This window comes from Pyrus communis, chromosome 14 (assembly GCF_963583255.1).
Source record: "Pyrus communis chromosome 14, drPyrComm1.1, whole genome shotgun sequence".
NCBI lineage: Eukaryota > Viridiplantae > Streptophyta > Magnoliopsida > Rosales > Rosaceae > Pyrus > Pyrus communis.
The window spans coordinates 3,818,394-3,842,220 of record NC_084816.1 but is presented as its reverse complement, the minus strand read 5'-3'; the positions used below and the strand labels follow the sequence as shown (position 1 = coordinate 3,842,220).

The 23,827-nt window shown below is 36.8% G+C and overlaps 1 protein-coding gene and 1 pseudogene across 1 annotated transcript; one reads left to right on the top strand and one right to left on the bottom strand.

Annotated features, from left to right (window-relative positions):
* Positions 1 to 3,994: 3,994 nt before the first annotated feature.
* LOC137715676 (GDSL esterase/lipase At1g58430-like) lies at positions 3,995 to 20,425 on the top strand (annotated as a pseudogene).
* A 134-nt stretch (positions 20,426 to 20,559) lies between these two features.
* LOC137715197 (exocyst complex component EXO70B1-like) lies at positions 20,560 to 22,878 on the bottom strand. Its single transcript, XM_068454438.1, has one exon. The coding sequence runs from the start codon at positions 22,604 to 22,606 to the stop codon at positions 20,693 to 20,695; it is 1,914 nt and encodes a 637-aa protein (XP_068310539.1). The 5' UTR covers positions 22,607 to 22,878; the 3' UTR covers positions 20,560 to 20,692.
* Positions 22,879 to 23,827: the final 949 nt, after the last annotated feature.

The window sequence follows — 23,827 nt, the reverse complement described above, 5'->3', positions numbered from 1 at the left end:
ATTGCATTTTTCTTTTGTGGTATCCACTTGTGTGAATGTTTTAAATTAACGATCGAATTAGTTCATTGTATTCATATAGATTTAAAGAGTGTAGTTGTAAAAAATCATCAAAATCAAAGTTAAAATGACCGTTAAATCGTGATTTTTCGTTTATACCCGTCGAAAAGGTTTGTCCCGTTACATAATCTCTGAATATTTTTTTTTTGCGATTTTTGGCGTATGCGATCTCGAAGCATATACAAACAAGTTTGACGGTTAGATCGTTGAAACTAGTTTCGTACAATGCGTTTCCCATCAAAACGATAGATTCACTAACACTTAAGAATTTATTTATACTTTCATTAAATATAACATAAGATTTTCTAGTATCCACATGTGTAAATATTTTAAACTGACGATCGAATTCATCCGTTGTATTCATATAGGGTCAAGGAGTGTGTTGTAAAAAATCATCAAAATTGGAGTTAAAATAACCGTTAAATCGTGATTTTTCGTTTATACCCGTCGAAAAGTTTTATCTTGTTACTTGATCTTTGAATGTTTTTTTTTTTGTGATTTTTGGCGTGTACGATCTCGAAGTATATCCTAACAAATTTGACGGTTGGATTGTGAAAAATAATTTCGTACAATGTGTTTCCTATTTTTAATTTATTTATTTTGTACTCATAAGCAAAAGGGTAGGAAAAAAAAAAACACAACTTTGCGCGACGTAGGTTCAACTGCGTCGCGCAAAACAGCTTTGCGCGACGTAGTTGTACCTACGTCGCGCAAAGTTGTGTTTTTTTTTTCCTGCCCTTTTGCTTTTCTTTTGGGTTTCTTCCATTGCATTTTTCTTTTGTGGTATCCACTTGTGTGAATGTTTTAAATTAACAATCGAATTAGTTCATTGTATTCATATAGGTTTAAAGAGTGTAGTTGTAAAAAATCATCAAAATCAAAGTTAAAATGACCGTTAAATCGTGATTTTTCGTTTATACCCGTCGAAAAGGTTTGTCCCGTTACATAATCTCTGAATATTTGTTTTTTGCGATTTTTGGCGTATGCGATCTCGAAGCATATACAAACAAGTTTGACGGTTAGATCGTTGAAACTAGTTTCGTACAATGCGTTTCCCATCAAAACGATAGATTCACTAACACTTAAGAATTTATTTATACTTTCATTAAATATAACATAAGATTTTCTAGTATCCACTTGTGTAAATATTTTAAACTGATGATCGAATTCATCCGTTGTATTCATATAGGGTCAAGGAGTGTGTTGTAAAAAATCATCAAAATTGGAGTTAAAATAACCGTTAAATCGTGATTTTTCGTTTATACCCGTCGAAAAGTTTTATCTTGTTACTTGATCTTTGAATGTTTTTTTTTTGTGATTTTTGGCGTGTACGATCTCGAAGTATAGCCTAACAAATTTGACGGTTGGATTGTGAAAACTAATTTCGTACAATGTGTTTCCTATTTTTAATTTATTTATTTTGTACTTAAAAAAAAAACACAACTTTGCGCGACGTAGGTTCAACTGCGTCGCGCAAAACAGCTTTGCGCGACGTAGTTGTACCTACGTCGCGCAAAGTTGTGTTTTTTTTTTTCCTTTTGCTTTGCTTTTGGGTTTCTTCCATTGCATTTTTCTTTTGTGGTATCCACTTGTGTGAATGTTTTAAATTAACGATCGAATTAGTTCATTGTATTCATATAGGTTTAAAGAGTGTAGCTGTAAAAAATCATCAAAATCAAAGTTAAAATGACCGTTAAATCGTGATTTTTCGTTTATACCCGTTGAAAAGGTTTGTCCCGTTACATAATCTCTGAATATTGTTTTTTTGCGATTTTTGGCGTATGCGATCTCGAAGCATATACAAACAAGTTTGACGGTTAGATCGTTGAAACTAGTTTCCTACAATGCGTTTCCCATCAAAATAATAGATTAACTAATCTCGAAATAATAGATTAACATTCAGATTCACTTATTTTAAATTGACAATCAAATTAGTTTACTATATTCATATATGATGAAGGAGTGTACGTGTAAAAAATCATCAAAATCGGAGTTAAAATAACCGTTAAATTGTGATTTTTCGTTTATACCTGTCGAAAATGTTTGTCATGTTGCTTGATATCTGAATGTTTGTTTTTTTTCAATTTTTGGGGTATGCGATCTCGAAGCATATACAAACAAGTTTGACGGTTGGATCGTTGAAATTAGTTTCGTATAATAGTATCCCATCAAAACGATAGATTCCCTAACACTTAGAGTTTATCTATACTATCATTAAGTTTAATATAACATTTTGTGGTATCCACTTGTGTAAATATTTTAAATTGACGATCGAATTAGTTCATTGTATTCATATAGGCTCAAGGAATGTAACTGTAAAAAATCATCATAATCGGAGTTAAAATAACCATTAAATTGTGACTTTTCGTTTATAACTGTCGAAAGGTTTTGTCCCGTTACTTGATATTTGGATTTTTTTTTCCAATTTTTGGCGTATGCGATCTCGAAATATATAAAAACAAGTTTGACGGTTGGATCGTTAAAATTAGTTTCGTACAATGTGTATCCCATCACGTTCAAAGGTATATATATTTATTAAGTAAATTATGAGTAAAATTTACAATTTTTTTTTAAAAAAAACCTGTCATTGCACAAAAGCACTTTGCGCGACGTTGAAATGTATACCTGCGTCGCGCCATTTGTAATAAATTTGGCGGGGCAATAGTAAAAAATTTTCAAAAAATTTCGCAAATTTTCCAAACCAAAAGCCTTCCGCTCTTTATCTGTCTCTCTTCCCAAACCAAACCCAAATCCTTCTCCTAACTCCAGCCGACTATCCTCCTCAACCAATTCCACTCGAGTTCCAGAATCACTCTCAGACTCTCAGTCCCTCGACTCCCTCTCCCTCGACACCCTTCCCTCGATTCTCCAACTCTCAATCGTCCTCCTCCTCATAGTGCTCACCAGCCATCACCGCCGTCGACCAACACAACGGCACCACCCATCATCCTTCTCGATGACATCCCAGAGAACCCAGGCCATCACCCCATCACCCCCGTCGTCATCCCTCTAAAATTTAGGTAATTTTGATTTTGGGGTTTCCTAAAATTTGAATTGCATTCGTAGATTAGTGATTGATGATTGATGGCTGGTGTTCTGTATGTTTATAGATGATTGGTTTAAATTTCATGCGACTGTGATAATGTTTTAGGGAAAAAATCATTTTTCCATTTGTCGTTTGGCCCAATTTCATTTGTCAACATCATGATTTCAATTCCACAATTTCCATCCGACCCTTTTCTTTTCTTTGCTGCTATATAAAATGAAATGATATGGTTGATACCGTCCAACCACCGTTTCATTTTTCTGCATTTGAGTTATGATATGTATGAATCTAAGAAATATTTAAGGTCAAAACTAATGAACTTGACTTAGTAGCTGTAAATCATAGTTAACTACATCCTATGACTTTTGAACCGAGTTGAGATTTCCATAACCAAAGGCATTTTAGACTAGTTGTTGCCTACCGTTGGTCAAATAGTAAAGGTAGTTATAATGCTATTGGGAATTTCAGGACCTCAGCAAGTTCTATATTGTTTTTCCATGTTAGTGAATGCTCTTGATTCTTCATCTCCTAGACTGTTGTATTCATATGACTTTGTAGGTCGTGTAGTGGATAATTGATTGAATTTGATGATTGCTAGTTTTGAATCTGCTTTATATGCTGCAACTGAAAGTGATATCATTGTTGGTGTGATGGACACTCGAATTTGGCCTGAAGCCGAGAGCTTTAAGGATGAAGGTTTTGGTCCTCCTCCTAAGAAGTGGAAAGGTGTTTGTGAAGGCGGCAAAAATTTCACCTGCAACAAGTATGTCTCTCAATATTTACATGCATAAAGTTATCAATTATACGAATTAAAACTTTTGGTTGAGTTTATTCATTTCAAAATTTCATAATTAAACTACTTTTGTAATGGTTTTGCCTTTACATCAAGAAATGTTTGTTTTACAGAAAGATTGTTGGTGCTTGATATTACTTAACAGACTCTGCAAGGGATTTCCAGGGTCATGGAACTCACTGTGCATCAATTGTAGCCAGGAGTACTGTAAAGGGTGCAAGCTTTTACGGACTAGCAAATGGTATTGCAAGAGGAGGTGTACCTGCTGCGAGAATCGCAGCATATAAAGTCTGTGATCTTGGTTTCGGGTGTAGTTCAGATGGTATCTTGGCTGCTTTTGACGATGCAATTGCTGATGTAGTTGACATCATTTCAATTTCACTTAATGGATTTTTTCGTTCTGAGCCTCATTTTTATATTGACCGGATTGCAATTGGTGCCCTTCGTGCCATCAAGAAAGGGATACTAACTTCACAGTCTGCCAGAACCATATTTAATAGTTATAAGGTTGGTTCTGTGTCAAGTGTAGCACCATGGATATTCACAGTTGCAGCTAGTACCACATATCGCCGGATTAACAGCACTGTTCTTGCAAATGGAAAGAAACTAGTCGTATGTCTCATCTGCTTCCTTTTTCAACAAAATAAAAATATTTTATGAATACTTGTACATACTGTGGCTCAGATTGTTTTCATTTCAATACATTTTAATGTTCTTATCACAAACAGGGGCACTCTACGAACACGTTCACATTAAATGGAACAAATTTTCCTCTCATATATGGAAAAGATGCTTCAAGAACAAATTGCTCTCAAATGCTAGCTAGGTAATTCTTGTCCCCGTTTCACTTTTACTGCATACAATAGAAAGGAATAAAAATGAAACTATAGTACTGACTACTTCTTGTTGCATTTTAGTATATGTTGGGAAGGTTGCCTGGACCCTGATTTAGTTAAGGGAAAGATATTTGTATGTGAGAAGAACACTGGAATTCTTGGGGCTTACAGATCTGGGGCAGTTGGGATAGTTTTTGTTAATTTTATGAACAAAACTTTTTCGCAAGTTCTCCCATTTCCTGGGCTAAATGTGGTCAAGTCCTACATGAACTCCACCACGTATAGATTCATTTCAATACTGTTAAGGTTGGTGTTTTTCGATCACGTTGCTTTTTAAATTCTTGAAAGCCTCTCTTATTTTACAGGGTCCCTCAAGCGACGATATTACAAAGTGAAGTCATAAAAGATGTTGCTGCGCCTCTTGTTTCTATCACGTCTGCGACTGGACCGAATTTAGTTGACTATGTTATGAATTTGATGATTCTTCATCTCCTAGACTGTTGTATTTATTTGACTATGTAGGTCTAGGGTGAGCAGATGAAGGCCCAGGGCGAAGGGATGAGGACCTATACGGGGACAGTGAGAGACCTTGTATGAGCCATGTCCAGCCTCCAAATCTCGCTACTAGCACTTAATCTTGCTCCACCATCGACCTCAGAGCCACCTCACCTTGCCGATACTCAGTAGCTTGATGTATTAAACCTAGAAGACTACTTGTAGTTTTTTCTTTTTTGTTCGAACATCTTGTATGTACATTTTATATATTTTATAATTAAATACTTTTGCTTGGTTAATTCATTATTGTTTAGAATTTAATTACAATATTTATTAAAAATTAAAAAAAATTATTTTTGATGAAAACAAAGAAAAAGGGTTTGCGCGACGCATGCCCACGTCGCACAAAGACACTAAGCCACTTTGCGCGACGCATATCCTATGTCGTGCAAAGCCACCCATGCCACTTTGCGCAACGAAGTACTGCGTCGCGCAAAGTGGCTTTGCGCGACGAAGAAGTAACGTGCGTCGCGCAAAGTGGCTTTGGGCGACCCAGTACTTCGTTGCGCAAAGCCACTTTGCGCGACGCACGTTACTTCTTCGTCGCGCAAACCCTACTGTCACTGCCTTGGCGCGACGGTTATCGCGCGACGAAGTTGCGTCGCGCAAACGCTTAGGCAACGATTTTTTACTTTGCGCGACGAAGGTACCTACGTCGCGCAAAGTGTTTTTCCTACTAGTGGGCTCCACACGGTAGTACGCAAGCCAAACAGCACCTTAGACTGTTGCCCATCTCTGGTTTTTGAGCTCTCCCGGTGGATTTTGATTTGTTTTTTGGTTTTCTTTTGTGCTTCTTTGGGGTCCTGGGGTTGAAGGCTTGAATGCTATGGAAGGTTTGGACTAGCTTGTGTTATATAAATAGGAATAATTGGTACTCATAAGAACATAACAGAGGTGCATAATATTATTGTATGCATTGATTGGTTTTGAAATGACCAAATTGTCCTTTGTTGGTGACTTTTGATTTGTTTTTATTTATTTGGTTTTTTTTCTGTTTTGGTATGATCTTTTGTGTGTGGGTCTTGCTTCCATGAGCTAATTAACTTAAGCCGCCTTCTAAACAATTAGTGATGGGGGGTTACTTGCATATATGTTTTTTTTGGAAGTGCTTATGAGATAATGAGCCTTTTGGGGAATGCGTAAGATAGCTAGGGTTTCTTTGTTTCAAAGGGGACGCCAAAGTTAATCAATAATTTGGGTGTATTGTTACTATTTTTGTAGTATAAATCCATATGATTATGATATGAGTAATTAATAGTTATGTCAAAACTCTGAAGTTACTGGTATTTAGGGTACTTAGTGAGGTTTATAATTAAATATTGTCATAAATCTTTAATAGTCCGGACTACTAGTGGCCTCACTTTTTATTCATTATGTTGACAAGTAAACAAAACTCTTAAGTTACTAGTATTTAGGGTACTTAATGAGGTTTATAATTTAATTTTGACCGTTGATTTTTCATACTATTTGGGACAAATTAATGAGTGGTACTAGAACTAATTCTAACATTTTGACACCGAGATAAAACACACAAAGACATGCTTGGTTCCCAATCTTCTACTTGTCCTATAAACCACTGTATACCGTCGAGCAAAACCGTATAAAATACATTCGAGGGCATATTTAGAATTGTAAAAATACAAAGAGGAGTTGGATGTGGCTCCCACAACTTGACGAGTCCATCGCGAATATAGGCATTAGTACTGGAAACGACAGATTTAAATAATGGCTTTTGGCTTATGCTGAAATTATAAGTGATTAGGTACGGAATGAAAATTGCAGAGTACCAAGCTTTTTATTTTATGAGAAAATGGTTATCTTCCCCTCGGGTGAGCAATTTCACAAGCTCACAGCGACAAATCATTGGTCCAGTTGGCCTCAGCCGAAAGTAGCACACTTCTTTGCCTCGATGTGCTTTGGAATCGCTGAGATTTTATTGGTCAGTGACATTGTTAACAGCACGCTGGTGAGGAACTTATTGCATCTCAGAGTCATACTCAGACCTTATGCTAACAAAGTCCAGAGAATCTAGCTGTCGTCAAGAACATGTGTCTTTTTAGTTACACACTTTTTTTAGCTTTCACATATTTTTAAATTTTTTTATTGTTCGATCAAATGAATTGAATGTTTACATAACACTACCTGAAGTAAATTAGATAAAAGTCATGTTTGTGGTTAATCTTTCCGTTTACGGTTATATTATGCTTCACTAGCCTTCATGCACGCGCTCACGCTCGTGCATAAGGTATTTTTTAAATCATGGCGTGCTATGCACGACTGACATGCTTTAAATGTATTTATATACGTAAATTGACAAAAGGAAAGTCAAATATTTGAAGTAAATGAATAATTTTAGATTATACTAGAAGAAACCCCTCATAAACCAATTAAAGCAGCTGGATTCACATAATAAAATAGGTCTATATAGAATTTACATTAAGAATAGAGAAAATAATATTTAATAAACAATTGATTGAATCATATTATTGCTAGCACATTGTGAGGCTAAGCCCACCCCCCTCCACCTTAGTGTAGATAAGACCATTTGGTTAAATTAAAAAAAAAAAAATCATTTGACAATTAATTTAATCACATTATTATCCCCGTCTGAAAGACCTTTTTTTATAACCTGCATTACACGCCTCTTAAGATGTTTTGAACGTATTTAAAAATAGAGAAATTGAATTACATTATTACCAGCCTATTGTGAGGCACTAAATTTAAAAATTAAAAAATTAAAAAAAATGTACCTGTAATACTCCGTATTTAAAAAAAAAATGGTTATATGTGTGTGTGTGTGTGTGTGTGTAACTATTTTTATGTGCAAGAACCTACTTTCGATATGTAAAATAGTCTCAATGTAAAATCCTTTTTGCTACAAATTATTTCAAAAACTAGCTATTTCATGTTCATATGTAATTAGAGATATTTTTAGTTTGAATTGGAGAAGGGAGATTAAATGAGTTTGGTTTGATTTTCCCCACAAAAGGCTGAGAGTTTGAGGTTTGACTAAATGAGTAATTTTGTCTTGATATTTTCTCTCAAAGATGAGGTGGAGAGTTTGTAACATTAGGAGTTAATGATTTGGTGATTACTCACCACTCTAAATGTGAAGGTGGAAGTCTACTTAAGGGTGAGTTGGCAAGTTTGTATTGATTAGGAATCTAAGAGTTAAATGTTTGGTGATGATTCATCCCTTCAAAATTTGAAGAGGTGGGATTCATATCCCTTAGACTTTAAACGTGACTTTTGAGTATTTGTCCACATGCATGGGAATGATTGCTTCCAATTACAAGATGTCCAAGTGTTGCAAAACAAAGTGAAACGTATCCTTAAGGCTTAATGGAGGATTCCATTTCTTCATCTATAAAAGCAGAGGGAGGAGAGGAACGGGGGAGGAGAACAACACACCACCAACAACAACACATGGGGAAACAAGAATAAAAAATCCCTATCTCCTTCCCAGATCATTTTTCTCGTTTTTCCCATTTACTTTACATTATGTAAAGGCTTTAAGCCATCTTTCATTGTTCTTGTAAGTCCCTCATATATAGTGAAATACAATGAAAGCAAACCTCAGTGGATGTAATCGATTTGGCGAACCACTTAAATGTTGTGTTGTTTATGCATTTAAATTTTGAGATCATTGCCATGAGAAGCACTCCACTAAACCATCGAAAATATCCATTTACTTCCCTTGAGAATGTTGTAAAATAAGGAGGGGGGGGGGGGGGGGGGGAGAGAAAAATCCCAGAAAATGCATGAGAGCTTACCCAACAAAATTGCTCTATGGAACTCAAATGGATTTTTGCATCAATATCACCTAGAGAGATGGGGTAAAATGGTAAAGTAATATTTCTCAATTAGATTGTTGTGTGTTATTCGTACTATATATTATTGATAATATAATTTTGGCTACTAACAATTTGATTAGTGTTGCAGATATAATACAATTTTGGCTACTAACAATTTGATTAGTGTTGCATATATTATAGAGCATGTGATTATTGATATCCTTGTTACATGGCACATACATAAACATTCATGCAAAGCAAGAAAGAGAGTTCAGTTGTGTTAAGCTTTGTAAAGTGTTTGAGTTGTGAGGATATTCAAGGGCTAAAGTTTGCCTTGAATATAAAATATTGAACCTTGTATATGTCAGGCGTAGGGTGCAGGGCTTGAGTATACAATTAGGCGTCGGGGGAAGTGACACATCTCGACCTGGATTGTCCACTAGGACCTCAAATTGAGATGTGTTGGCTGACACCTAGAAGGTGACCAAGCCATAAAATGTGGTGATGTGGAATATGTGAATAAATTTAAACCTAAAAGTGTCTAAACACGAGAGTGCGCTGTGAGCGAGAATGACCTCATTTCACACGTGACGTCAGAGCATAAGTAAAGTACAGTAGAGTGGATTGAAAATCATACCATCGAAGGTAATCTTCAATACTAAGACTTGCCACAAATCCTCGTCGATACGAAAACTCTGCTACTAGAACTTGGAGGGATAAAAAAACAAAAGTGAGTGGGCTTGAATATAAAGCTTTAATAAAGACCTTTTAAACGATATAACCCCTCACTGTAATACCTGTATAGGTTCCAGGAAATCATACTACATATAAGTATGAAATCAAATGTAAATCAATAGTAAATCCAAGAATATTCCAAATCATTACATATCGGCAACAACAATATAAATCAAGTGCTCATCAGTCTATGGTAACCCACGAGTCGGAGTTACCTACGCAACCTGTACGACTCATAAATCAATCCATGATAACCCATGAGTCGGAGTTGCCTAACGCAACTTGTACGACTCATAAATCAATTTGTACGACAGTGTCGGAGTTGCACAAAACACTAATATAGTCATGTCCTAACTCAATCATTTCAAATAATACTATAAACTCACTTGAGCTTACCTGTACATCCCGCATTCACCATATCCCTTCAAGGCATTCACAACAATTATATGTAGGTAAATATGTATATGGTTATACCGTAATGCAATCTAAAACTCAACCATATCATAGTATTTTAGAATATACAAATATTTATATGACATGGCATAAAATGCATAAATCAATTTAAAAGTATTTTTTGGAACTATCAATGATATACATACGATAAAAGGAAAAGACTCACTCACCTGAGATCCGCGCTACGACTCCCTAGCACGAATATTGAGACGTCACGAACAATCATCACCTAGAACAATTATTCAGTCATGCCTCATAAATCTTATCAATAGAACACATAACATAAAACACATCCCAATGACGTTCTAGAATGATTTGAGACTCATTGACCAAAAGTTAACCGTCGGTCAAAGATCAACGATAGGGTCCGCAACCCTACGTAACTCAATCCGAAAGATCCGCACCTGGACTTCCGATCCGTAACTTCCAAAAATTCACATTTTTCTTCTAAAACATCGTACTAAAGTTTCATTACGATCCAACGGTTGGATCTCCGCCAATTTTCAATTCAAGTGGCGGTCAACGTTTTATTTTACGCACTTACAAATCCAATTCTAGAAGATCCGTATGTCAAATTCCCAATCTGTAATTTCTAATATCCTCAAATATTACATACTATAATGTATTAAAGTTTGGTGACGATCCAACGGTCGGATCGTCAATTCATATAATGTTCAAGTAGTGGTCTTTATCAAAACTATGCTCAAACGATGAGATTTCATCAATCGGACTTCACCTATGGAATTGGGGTGTCAAACTTAGCTTAGAAAGGTCAAGGGTGACTCGGCTCACGCGCCGCCGCACATGGCGGTCGGCCACCCTGATTCGCCGAAAAATTCAACTATCTCCAAAAATTCTCAAATTTTATAGAAATGAAGATCTCAAAGAGTAGAGAAAATTTTATACATGTGACCAAGTCCAATTTGGCCTCCAATTTCACTCAAACCCGCCGGAATCCTAAAATGGGTGAACTTCGATTCTCCTTCCTCGGTGTTCCAACGTCTCTACCACTAGGAAGTTCTCGTGTGAGTTCCTAGAAACAAAACCATGAGGGTGTGGTAGGGGCCCAAAGCAAACAATATAGTGCTACGGTGGAGTCGGGCTCGGGATGTGGTGGGGGACCGGGCCGGGATGTGACAGGTAGTGCCTGTATAATAAAGTGGAAACTGAGAGTTTAATTTAAAAAATTGGGTTTAAGGGATGAACATGAGTTAACTCATACTCTAACATATCCAGAGCCAAGTGGTATAAGCATAGTATGGGATGTGCATGCTTGGGTGCCTTAGGTATGTGTTAACGGGATTAGAAGGGAGTGAGTACATTCATCCATCTCATTTGCATATATTTCACGTATTTGAAAGAATTGTTACAATTTAATTATTATTTTATTGGTACATTTTGTTGTGAATTAATTTGTGCACCATAGTTATTCCGCTGAGCATTCAATAAATTTTTATGTAAGATTTTGTTCATGTATGGTGTAATTGTAATTATTTTATTTTATTTTCCACCATATCTTGGTTGTAGAATTTATTTCTATAGCTAAGATATGGCTCACACCCTAACTCGTGAATAGTCTTTATTCGCGGGTCGGGGCGTGACAGTACCAAAAAATTAAGGGGTGTGCTATCCACACACCCCATTTTACTTTTCACACACCTTTTAATAATTTATGTCCGTTGATCTTCTTTAATTCATTTGATCCGACGGTCGAAAATTAAAAATGTGTGTGAGAAGTAAAATAGGGTATGTGGATATATCACACCCCAAAATTAATTATTAAAAAAAAACACTGTTAAAATGACAAAAATGCTCTGGCCTTATTTGATGCATTATTTTGGGATGCCTTTGAAATTGTTTATCTTGGGGGCATTTTTGTCTAAATATTTTTGTTGAAACTTGATGACACCAAAATCACCGTTCACCTTTTGTGTTGGTTGTTGAAGCTTGGTAAGACAAAATGCACTGTTTAGCTTTTGTGTTGGCTTTATATATAAGATGTATGCCATTCTAACATCTTAAATACTATGTCCATGACCTAGGCATTAGGGTTATGCTTATTCTCTTTACTTAAATAGGTCAATCGACTACTCAATCTACATCAAACCAGTCACAACCAGGGTTAGGGACAGAACTAGGACTAGCTAACTTTTGCGTATGCTCACCCAAAAGAACATCACTCCTGCTCTAATGGAGAATTATCTCTAGTGAAATTACGACCTAATCTGCAAAGGTTAAATCCATTTAAATCTAATTGATTGTTTCATCGTTGAACAAAATACTAACGTGGAGTCTTAAGCTCGGTCGAAATCTTGTTTAAGCTCAGCAACACATACAGCTTGTATTGATTACCGGTAGATTTTCACTCATGACACTATCCATCAAATTTTTTACAAGAAAAACTACACAAATAAGGATTATTGAACAAGTTGAAATAACAAAGCAAGACAACCTATCCTTTCAATCCCTTCAAATTTAATTGGGTTTTATGTTTTTGATAATTTGGATTGAATATAAGAAACCGACCATAACAAAAACTCGTACGTTGATAATAGCCCATTAAGTTATCACAATGGGGTTGCGGGATGCCTAAAACCTAATTAACTAGGTTCTATACATTTGTTTATATGACTAATTAAGAATGATTAAATGCATAATTCATGGGAGGCTTAACACAGATTCATACAATCAACACAATCTTGGAATATTTATAGCATCGAAGATCAATATTAATTTTTTCTTTGTCACTTAGTGCAAGTCCACCTCGAGTGACTCACAGTAATTTAATATATTTGAACACTGCAAAATCCATGGTATGTTACAATTAAATATTAAATCAACTACTAATGTAAACAAACTACATGTTTTTTGGGTCTAAATCTCAAATAATGGTAATTAAAAAATCTAAATGGGTTTCTATTTTTACTAGCTATAATTATATTTCACATATTTTTACTCGCTCTCCCATCATCTATGTTTGTTTCTTCTCAATGGCAGAGGTAGGATTTATATCTTTGCCCCGAGTTTAAAATTATATGGTTATACTCTATATGTTCTAAAGCAATTGAAGAATAAGAACAGGGCCAAGGCATCATCCAATCTATGAACAGCTCCGCCATTTTTCTTATAATTTTAGCTTTTCGTTTGAGTTTTGATCCAAAAAAATTATGCGCAGTTTCTCCATGTTGCCGTTTACACTATTTCTCACATTAAAAATACTCCTACATTATATGCCAAATCCATCAATTTTTTTATCGTTCAATTGCCAAAATGGACTCACCCGTAGAATGCGATCTCAAATCCATCAAATATTTTGTTGGTGGCTGCAGATCAATATGTAAGTACAAGACCATATATTCTAGTCAGTAAGGTACTTAAACCCTAGCCAAATATATGACAAGACAACTGATTAGAGTATTTGTCTTTGCTCGTGTGGATAATTTGTAATTTTGTGTCTTTTTTATATATTGGCATTTTCTATCTGCCACTTGAAACAGCTTGGACTAGGAAGCTTCATGGCACTGAGGTCTTATTTAGGCACCGACCTTAACTTAATCAAAATTTACAATAATAATGGTTTGCAAATAAGGGACGCACGAGGCATGAAATTCCAGTCCCGATTGAATCTAATTTGATCAACATGTACACAAAGAGTACTGACATTAAATGGCTATTCATAATTGAACAGCGTGAGGCAAGTCTATCCTTACACTGAAGCCAACGTGGAAGTCCAATTTATATAATCAAAGACTTGTTTTATATATAATTCAAGGGTTAATAATCGTTTGATATACTAATGCATAGTTGCTAAATGATCATCATTGGTTTTGGAGTACGATTGAAGCCTCTGCTCCTAACAGATACCGTAGTACTTTAATTACTATGCTAAACTTCTCTTTTTATCGAGAAATTATTCAATGTATCGAGAACACAACTTAATGCATGGTTGTTAAATGATCATCATTGGTTTTGGAGTATCATTGAAGCCTCTGCTCCTAACAGATACCGTAGTACTTTACTACCCTAAACTTCTCTTTGTACTGAGAAATTATTTAATATGCCGAGAACATGACTCGGTATATCAAGTGTAATAATGTAATTAGTTAGAAACTTAAAAAAAAAAAAAAAAAATTAACCAATTATATTTTAACACTTAGTGTATCAAGCCGTGTTCCAAGACACACTGAAAATTTTCTCATTTGTATTTGCTCCCACCACCTCCAAGACATATCCAAAAACTTATATAACTAATGCTTCATTAATATAATTTTAGTTAATTAGTGGTTATTATCTCTAGGCACGCATTTGATAGCTGGCATTGTTGTGGGATTGTTGCTCAAAAGCTACAATATTTGATGCACATACAAAACTTAGGGATGGGTAGGATTCAAGTTCAGTTCAGTGCATCCAAGTCTCGATCGACCAATCAGAAGTGCCAAGAATCTAAAAAGTGATTCTTCAGTTCCTTTTATTTCTGTTCATGGATTAATTAAGATTAATCTTATTGAAATATTTTGGATTTTATATACAACGTATTGCAAAGGCCAAGATTCATAATTTTGGTAACCGAAAGTATAGCCTAAATGAATTTTTATACTCTAATATACATAGAGAGCGGTACACATATTTACGTATAAAGTTGGTGTACTTATGTTTACAATACGAATAACTAGGAAATAATATCTTATGGGACATTCTTGTACAAGGGTGGAACTAGCTGATTTTTTTTCTTGTTTGTTCTTTTTGCCACTATTACACACCCTAATTTCTGTATTTTCCTATATGTAAATTAAGTGCGTACATTTGATCTAATTGTCAAACCTAATCCATCAATTGCTAGTGTCTGGCAGTTCAATCAAAGTTTAAAACCTAGTTTTGTACATTTGATAGCTGAATATGTACATATGAATCCTTGACAATACAGGCTTTTGTTTGAATTTTAGTCGATGTTTATATTTTCACACAAATAAAATGTGTCACACTATCTAGGAAATTAACTTAGGTGAATAGCTTTTGGTGCATATATGTCATGTTATGTCAAGTCATGTAATGTGCATGATTTCTAAGGAGAATTAGGTAAATGCTCGATTATTGGAACTGTCTATATCATGAAGGATTGTTAAGATCTTCATCATGCATGCCTTATATTTTTTAAGGACCCATCAACATTTGTGGTCTGAGGCTCGTAGCAGGAACTTGAGGTTTAATTTCAACAATTTGTATTTTGAGTTCTCATAGAGAATTAGTAACCCTAAATAGAAGATGGGAAAAGAAAAGGCTAACTTTTAGATACGGCGGGGTTTGGTTAGGGTTTTTAATTGATAGAGAAAAAATTCAAATATATCAGAGACCTCTTCCAATATTGAAAAAGAAGTACTACTAAACAACTAGCAAGTCAGTGTGACGTTTAAATTTTTAGTTTGATTTTAGTTTCAAATATCTCTTAACATGCACCTCTCAAACTGCAGCACTCAAAAACTGCAGCACTCAAACTGCAGGAAGAAATGGAAGCCTTGGTACATGGACATGAGGGGTCACTAGTTTGTGATAGTGTAACAGTAAAGCACACCAAACACAGCTCTAATTAAGCACTACGAAAACATAATAGATGAGAGAGATTGCAGACTTTGCAGTTGATAGGGACATGAAAGTTAATCAAGATATATCAACCCAAAACATAAAAAACAAGAGTTAAAACAAGATGCAACCTCTAAATGCAAAGGCCAATCCATAAAGGCTGTACAGGAGTTGATAAGGGACTGCCTTAGAGAAAGTGGTAATGGAAGACCCACGGAGACCTTAAGAAACACCATATGACCAACTGACACCAAAATGTATCTTCTTTGGCCTTTTCTTTTATCGGGGTCATAAGTGTGCAATGACTTTGATAAATAATTGTTGAATTGTGCTACGGTTGCAGCCGAATAATTTCTGACTATTGATTCATGTACATTCATATTACATTAACGCTAAAAGATTTCTATGTACGTGAGATGCATAATTGCTATATAGAACCGAAATTTTTTTAGAATGACAAAGTGGTTTAACTTTAGAATGGCTTATTTTCACACTATTTAGACTTATATATATATATATATATCGTTGTTCATGTTTTTAACATAAACCCTAAACTCAAGCTTATCCTAAATCCTGAAAGAACATTATTTTGTAAATAAAAAATATCCTTACATAGTCCAATTTCCAAAGTGATGTGCTCTATAAGCTGCTGTCCTTTTCCTTCTAATTAGAAAAAGGCTGCTCGATCTTTTAGGCATACACCTTGAGGAGAAAATTTTCATTGTGACGAGAACACGAGTGATACATCATGTGTTTTTATATAAGTGATGAGAAATTTTATTTTTTAAGTTATTAACTTTTCAACACAAAAATCCCACCATTTGTATAATGACACATGATGTACCATCTCATGTGCCGGTCACATTGAAAATTCTCTTCACCTTGAGATTTTGTCTCACCAACCAGAACTTTTGTTTTTTGTCTGAACCAACCAAAATTTTTTGATCCGGCGAATATCTGTTGGTTCAAATATCTCCACAAGAAGTTGTTTACTTCATCAAGATCAGCAATGCATACTGCTTATGAAGTATAGTTTTTAGATACTGAAGATTTTGTCAGCAGATTAAATCGTTATAAAACCATTTTGATCCCTAATGAATCCGCAGTAGGCCAGTATATCCCGTGCATGTGAAATAGTGTGTATGTGTGTGTGTGTGTGTGTACATATATATATATGCACGGTATCGTGATGCATGTATGCTGAAATTTTATTGAGTTTGAATTGAAACATGTCACTGCAACTACCAGTTTTAAAATATGTTGTAAGCTATGCTTCATGTTTCCGGACAGCGCATAAACGATTCACATATTGACTATTGAGCATAAAATTAAGTAGCAGAGATGCGAATTGACCTGCAATAATATGGTGCCCGGCAGCAATTCCCATATACAAGATCTTCAAGGATTGAGAGCAAATGCTATACGAAGATTAAAAATGAAACTTGGAAATGGGCAGGTGAACATTTTCCAGTTTCTGTAAGGCTTCTTTTTTTTTTCTTTTCTTCTCAGAAACCTTAATTGTCTGTTAGTAGTACACTTATCTCCGCACTTATGGTGAGGGTTAACTTTTGCTATAATTGGGGCTTCAGATGTTTTTCAACATGATAAGTTTGGTGCAACCGTCACATCGTTATACAATGTTACAAAATAGTATTATCATACACTCCTAATGAAATGTAAATTAGTAACGATACATGACAGTAAAGCAATAATTAGTTCAACTACTTATATTGCTCCTGAATTAGTTCAACTACACCTTAATATTGCATACCACTACACCTTAATTAGTTCAACTACTTTGCTACAAGAAAACAAAATAAGCCCCTCCTATAAGATGCTCCTGAATACCGACCTTTTTCAATAGGACTTTCTCGTTCTATCTTTTTGACTCTCAATTACACTTTACAATGTTGACGATGAAAATCGTTTACATTTTAATTCACCTTTTAAAGATCAATTATACAAAAAATGAACTAAATTGAAAACCGCTTAATCATATTGTTAATATTGTCAAAATTTTAATGTTTAAATGAATTACATGGTTTATTTATTTATTCGATAACTAATAAAATTACAGAACTATTTATTTTCTTCTTGATCTTTGACATAGTTGATCTTTAAAGAGTACACAATTCTAACCCAATAGAGCCCAAGTTCGTGAGGTGACTTGTTCCATAAGTCCAACCCAACATTTGAGTTGAATTAGGTTAGCAAAGGTCAGGCCTCAACCAACCCTCTTGTTTTTAAGGACTACTTTGCCGTTTAAAGCTACACATCTTGTGGATAACAATTTTAGTTCTAGGTTTCGAAAAACCGAGTTTCAATGAATTTAGTAGGGAATGGTGGCAAGGTCTCAAATGTGATTCTTTGATTTCATTGGTGGTAAGTGACTGGTAAAAAAAATCTTATATAGAATGAGCGCATTGACAAGAGAGTAATGAAATGAATTTTTTAAAATGAAATATTATGGCGATGCTCGTCGCCTAGTTAATTTGGAAATTAAATTTGTACTAAGAGTTAAACAAATTAAGTCTCATAATGTTTTTCTTCATCCAAAGCATAACTGCACACTCACATGATCTTTGCTTAAAGAAATGAGCATTCGATGGAACCGTTGAACTACACTTGCTTTTGGATAGATATGTGAGACAGAGGGCTCGTGGTGCCTGCTGCCCACCCTTCCTCATCTGCTTTGAGAACCGTGTGAGCAGAAGGGAAGGAGGTCCTCAAACGGAGTCGCACACTTTAACTTTGAGCAGTTTTTGAGTAGGAAGTACTCTCAGTAGCATTTTTGCATTCTTATACAACATATTTCGTCGTCTTTTCTTCTTCTACTAGTGCAGATTTCCAATTCCAACACATGCAATGCCACAAAACCTGCACCAAAATTCCCAGCAATTCTAACATTTGGTGATTCAACAGTCGCACTGGCAACAACAATTACCTCGAAACATTGTTCAAAGGCAACCATTATCCTTATGGCAAAGACTTTCCTGGCCAAATCCCCACAGGCAGATTCTCTAGTGGAAAACTAGTTCCTGACTTTTTGGCATCCACTTTAATCATCAACCAAGCTGTTCCTGCTTTTCTAGATCCCAACCTTTCGGATAACCACCCCATCACCGGCGTCTGCTGGATCTGGGTACGATGATATAACCGCTGCCGGAGCCGGGATCATAACATTTTCGAAGCAGATTGTGTTGTCCAAGAAATATGTAGTGAGAGTTGAGGGATTTAAGGGGAAAAGGAGGCAAAGAAGTTGATTAGTAGTTCATTGGTTGTAGTAAGTGCAGGTACCAAGATTTTTCTGCTGAATAAGCTGCATATATTTATTGACGTAAATTCCAATCCCTGTCACATGGATTCTGTATTTTTTCATAGCTTCAGTTTGGAGCTTTCAGAAAAATCTTAAACATGTGAAGCATATAGTCACAAGAACACCAGTTTGCGGCAGCTTCGCGTAGTCATTCCTCGTAGAAAATCATAGTTGACATTTATGCGTAAATAAGTCATCAAAATCACGAAAAATACCATTTTGTGCACACATATCAAACTACGATTTGTTTGTTTAGTGAATGACTTCTTCCGGGTGAATGCTTTCTTCAAGTGTTTGTAGATCTATATGTTGTAGGAATTGTATGAGCTTGGATGCAGAAAAATGGTAATAGCAGTGCTTCCTCCTATTGGTTGCCTTCCATAAAAAAACGAGCGACCTCAAACCAACAAGGCTCTCCGCTTTACGAGGGTCGGAGTAAACGTCTATCGTACGCATCCTTACCTTGCCTTCCCATACAAGTGACTGTAAAATTTGGGAATACAAATGAGAGAAGATGTGTAGATGATGAGAATTCAGATTCCCAGATATACAACCAAAAGCTTGCAAAACTATTGCCCAAAATCCAGTCACTGCTTCCAGGGAGCAAGTTTGTGTATGCAGATGTCTATGAGCCATCGATTGACATGATCAACAATCCACAAAAATTTGGTAAGAAAAATTTATGCTAAATTCTTAGTCTAGAATTACATTGATATTGCGGACATGGGTAAGTCCAGTTAGTCATGGCAATGTGCTCACCCGCGCGCACCCAAGTTCGAATCACATTTCACATAAATTAGAATGTATGCTCTGACCAATGTGACTACACATGCGGCTAACATCGATATTAAATTTATTTATTTTCTTTCTTATAAAGGTTTTGTGGAAACAAAAAGAGGTTGCTGTGGTACTGGGTTTGTGGAAGCAGCTTACCAGTACCTCTCGAAGTACCTGGAGAAGAATGTGCTTCCCAAGCTTGCTTATCGTAATCAATCGCAGCCGTTGATTACTCGGTCCGACCATCCCTATCGGGCAGATGATCGATACTGGTAAAGAAGTTCCACTTCCTATACCTTCATGATTTCAGTTTCCACATACATTGTAAAGTCTTCCACTTGATTTATATGTAATTATCTAGGAAAGGTGGTTCATTTGTTTGTCAAACGAGCTAGAATCATGAAAACAATCTCTTTGCTAAGCAAAATTAAAACTGCGTACTATAGACGTTCTTCCTCCTAACCCTCGCAAAGCACGAAGCCTTGTTAGCTTGGGAAGATTTTCGAACAGGAAAAAGTGGTTCCAGATCGACATCTCGGCTTCGACGTCGAGTTACCAGAGATGGTTTCTAATCAAAGTACTAGAACATGGCTTCCATTCACAAAAGCTAAAAAAAGAGGGAACAAAAAATAACACTCTACTAAACAGAAACAAACACCTACATTACAAAGCTTTCAATTCATAAACAAAACTTTCTGTGAACTTCCTTTCGACTACATACAAGGCAAATCATCCCGAGCAGCTTTAGCGTCTTCACTTCCGGCCACCACCAGTGCCAGCGGATCCTCTACTGCCGCGGAACAAGCCATTGATCTTAGCATGAATGTCCTCAATAGCATACTTAATGTACTTGTGATGCCGCCCGATTTCCGGAACATTCTGAAACCTCCCGATGAAGCTCTGATACGCTGGCAACAAGATTTTGACAAGCGAAATTCTCAAATCATCTCTGAGTTGATCGTCGAAAACTACCCAATTGGACTGCGTTTTACAGATCTCGTCGAAGTAGATGTTGAACAACTTGAGCTTCTCTTTCATGGACTTCACAGCAGCACTTGGCGACAATGAGCCGCTCTCGGGCTTCAACACTCCAAGCACCTTGTTCCATGAGCTTCTCTGATAATTCACAAGGTACTGTCGGATTTTTGCAGTGTGTTTTCGGATCCAGTCATCGCCCAAAAGCGATCCCAACTCACTGTCCTTCACTTTCTGCATAATGTACCTCCCATTGTTCATCATGAAAACACAGCACAACGCAGAGTCCCCATAAATCTTCGACTTGGTTTCCAAATTGCTCTCCAGAAGCTCCATAATCCACGCCATTTGCACCGACATGGGTGAAGACGAAGCTCGATCATCAACCTTGGGCTGATGAGAGACTGCAGCACTGTCCTCGAAAACCTGCTCGAGGGTCTGGCGCGATCGGGATGCTGCACGGAGATAATTCATCACATATCGAGTGATCGGATGCAACCCGCCGCCAGGAACTGGAGTTTTCGGAGGGTCGCGATTGATCAGATTTTCCAACTCCATGAAAATGCCTCTGATCGCTTCCCCTAACCTTTTCCAAATCGTATTCGCTTCGTTCCTGAGAAACAAACAGTACTGATCCGAAAACACTAACTCGAATTCAGGCATCAAATCCCGCAGAGTCTCGAACACATCGAGAATCCTGAACAATCGCTCCGGCGATCGGCTTCCGATCGCTACCGCGTCGGCGAAGTTCAGTATCTGAATCGTCGAGCGCCGGCAAACCTCCATGAACGAGAGGTCTGCGGCGGAGGAGAGGCCGTAGAAGATGCGATCGCAGAGTCTACGCTCGCTCGGGAACAGAATCCGAAGCGCGACGTTTGCGGATTTGATCCACCGCTCGATTTCGTCCTCGAGGTCCTGCCATGGCGTCTTCTGAACCTCTTCGATGCTCAGCTTCTGCAAGCCTAGCCTCGACATGCTCTCTTCCAGGAACTCTCTCCGGCAGCTGCTGTACACGTGCGAGCATTCCTTTCCGAACCCCGCCGCCACCATCCGCTTGGCAATCTCATGGAGGTCGTTGATGGTTCCAGAAGGCAGCGCATCGATCACGATGTCGTAGTCGCCGATCGGCTGAGCAGTAGGGATCTGGTGCTCCTCACCGTCCCCGATTACCTCCTCCTCCCCTTCTTCTTCGTCGTCTCCCGAGTCAAACGACAACGCGCCATTTGACTCGCCACGAAACGCGCGATTGAGTTTTCGTGACTCGCCGCCGCGTTCGACCAAGGATCTGAACTCATTCTCGAGCCGGAACATGGCCTGCTGCATAAGATCCTCAGCACGCGCGAGGCAAACCCCGACGGACTGGTCGTCGGCCATGGGAGTCCAGTCCCGGATGGTGGCGATGAGGTCGTCGATCAAGTCAAGAAACGCCGCGGAATCGGCCGAGTAGGACCAGATTGGGTGGTCAGCAGCAACATACTGCGAGATCCGACGGTCCAGCGACTTCAGCGAGAGCTCGAGGGCGGCGCAGCTGCGAGTGCGTTCGTCGTCGGAAGCCAATTTCTCGCGAGAGAACCTGCCGTCGAAGTTGGAAAAAATCTGCAAAATATCGTCGGCCATGTTATCGTTGTGGCCCAGAGTCTTGGCTATGTGGCGCGCCATAGCTAACAATTTCTCTTCGCCGTTCTCAGCCATTGTACTGCAGTCTCAGAGAGTGCCCTCCAAGTGCTTGATTTTGTGCTTCAGTGAAGACAAACTTTTAGGGTTATGAAATTGAGACGAAAATTGGTTTTAATATTTTGGATTTCAGAATTTCGATTTGGGTAATAAGCAGTAAGCCAAAATCCAAAAGCTAAAAGCAGAAGCAGTTGAATAATATTATTTGGGGGTTCGTGGAAGGTGACTGGAAAACACGCGGTTCGTGTGGGGAACGGATGAAGACCGAAGACGGGAAAGAGTCAGGCAGTTTTTGCCTTTAGACTTTTTGAACCATATTTTAGGATAATGCTAATTGGATTAAATTTATAAATTAAATTAATAAAAAATAAGCATGTTAATTATGATTTAAGTAATAATTTAATTATTAATTTTTATATCATTTATTTTATAAAATTTAGTCTACATATTTAATCTGTTCAGGATTACCCATTTTTCGTTTGTCTAAATTTTGGAACTGCAAACTTTTTCTTATTTTTCATTCCCTACAAAGCAGTATTTCTGAATTATTCTAATTTCATGTAGTGGGAGTTGAGCTTTATTCTCATCACAATCATTCTAATTTTGAATAATTGGATTGCAATTCAAGCTTAAACATTGGAAAAAAAACGAGTTTGATCTACTAACCTAATTCACGTAGATGACTTTTTATTGCAATGGTGGATAATAATTATGCATTTTTTACACAATGATGCGAATTCTCACTAACTTCTCTTTTTCTTAACAATTAACCGTCTAACTTGCTAATAATATCAAACTATCTAGTTTACTAATAATATCATTGTACTTAAATACTGACTTAACTCACGTCTAAGCGCAAAATTTAGATTGGTTAAATAGAATGGAAAAGAAAGAGGAGAAGGTTGAATGGGTTTTTGGAGGAATGGACTTTATTTTGTTTTGGACAATGAAGTAAAGTAAAAGCCCACAAAAGAGGTTTCCGCTTTGGTCAAAAGCATAAATGAGACGGCTGGTACCGTGAAAGAAAAGACGTTGAATCCCATGGAAAGAAAAAAAAATGGGGTTTTGCTTTTATTGTGTGCCCTCCTAAACCCTTTGCGTTCATAAGAATCACGTTTACAGTTTAAAAATAACAAAAACTAAAAGCACTTCCAAATTCTGGCTTAATCAAATTTAGTCTGTTTTTGTTTTATATGTAGTAACTTTTTAAAGTTTTCGAGAGTTTTTTAAGAAATGCTT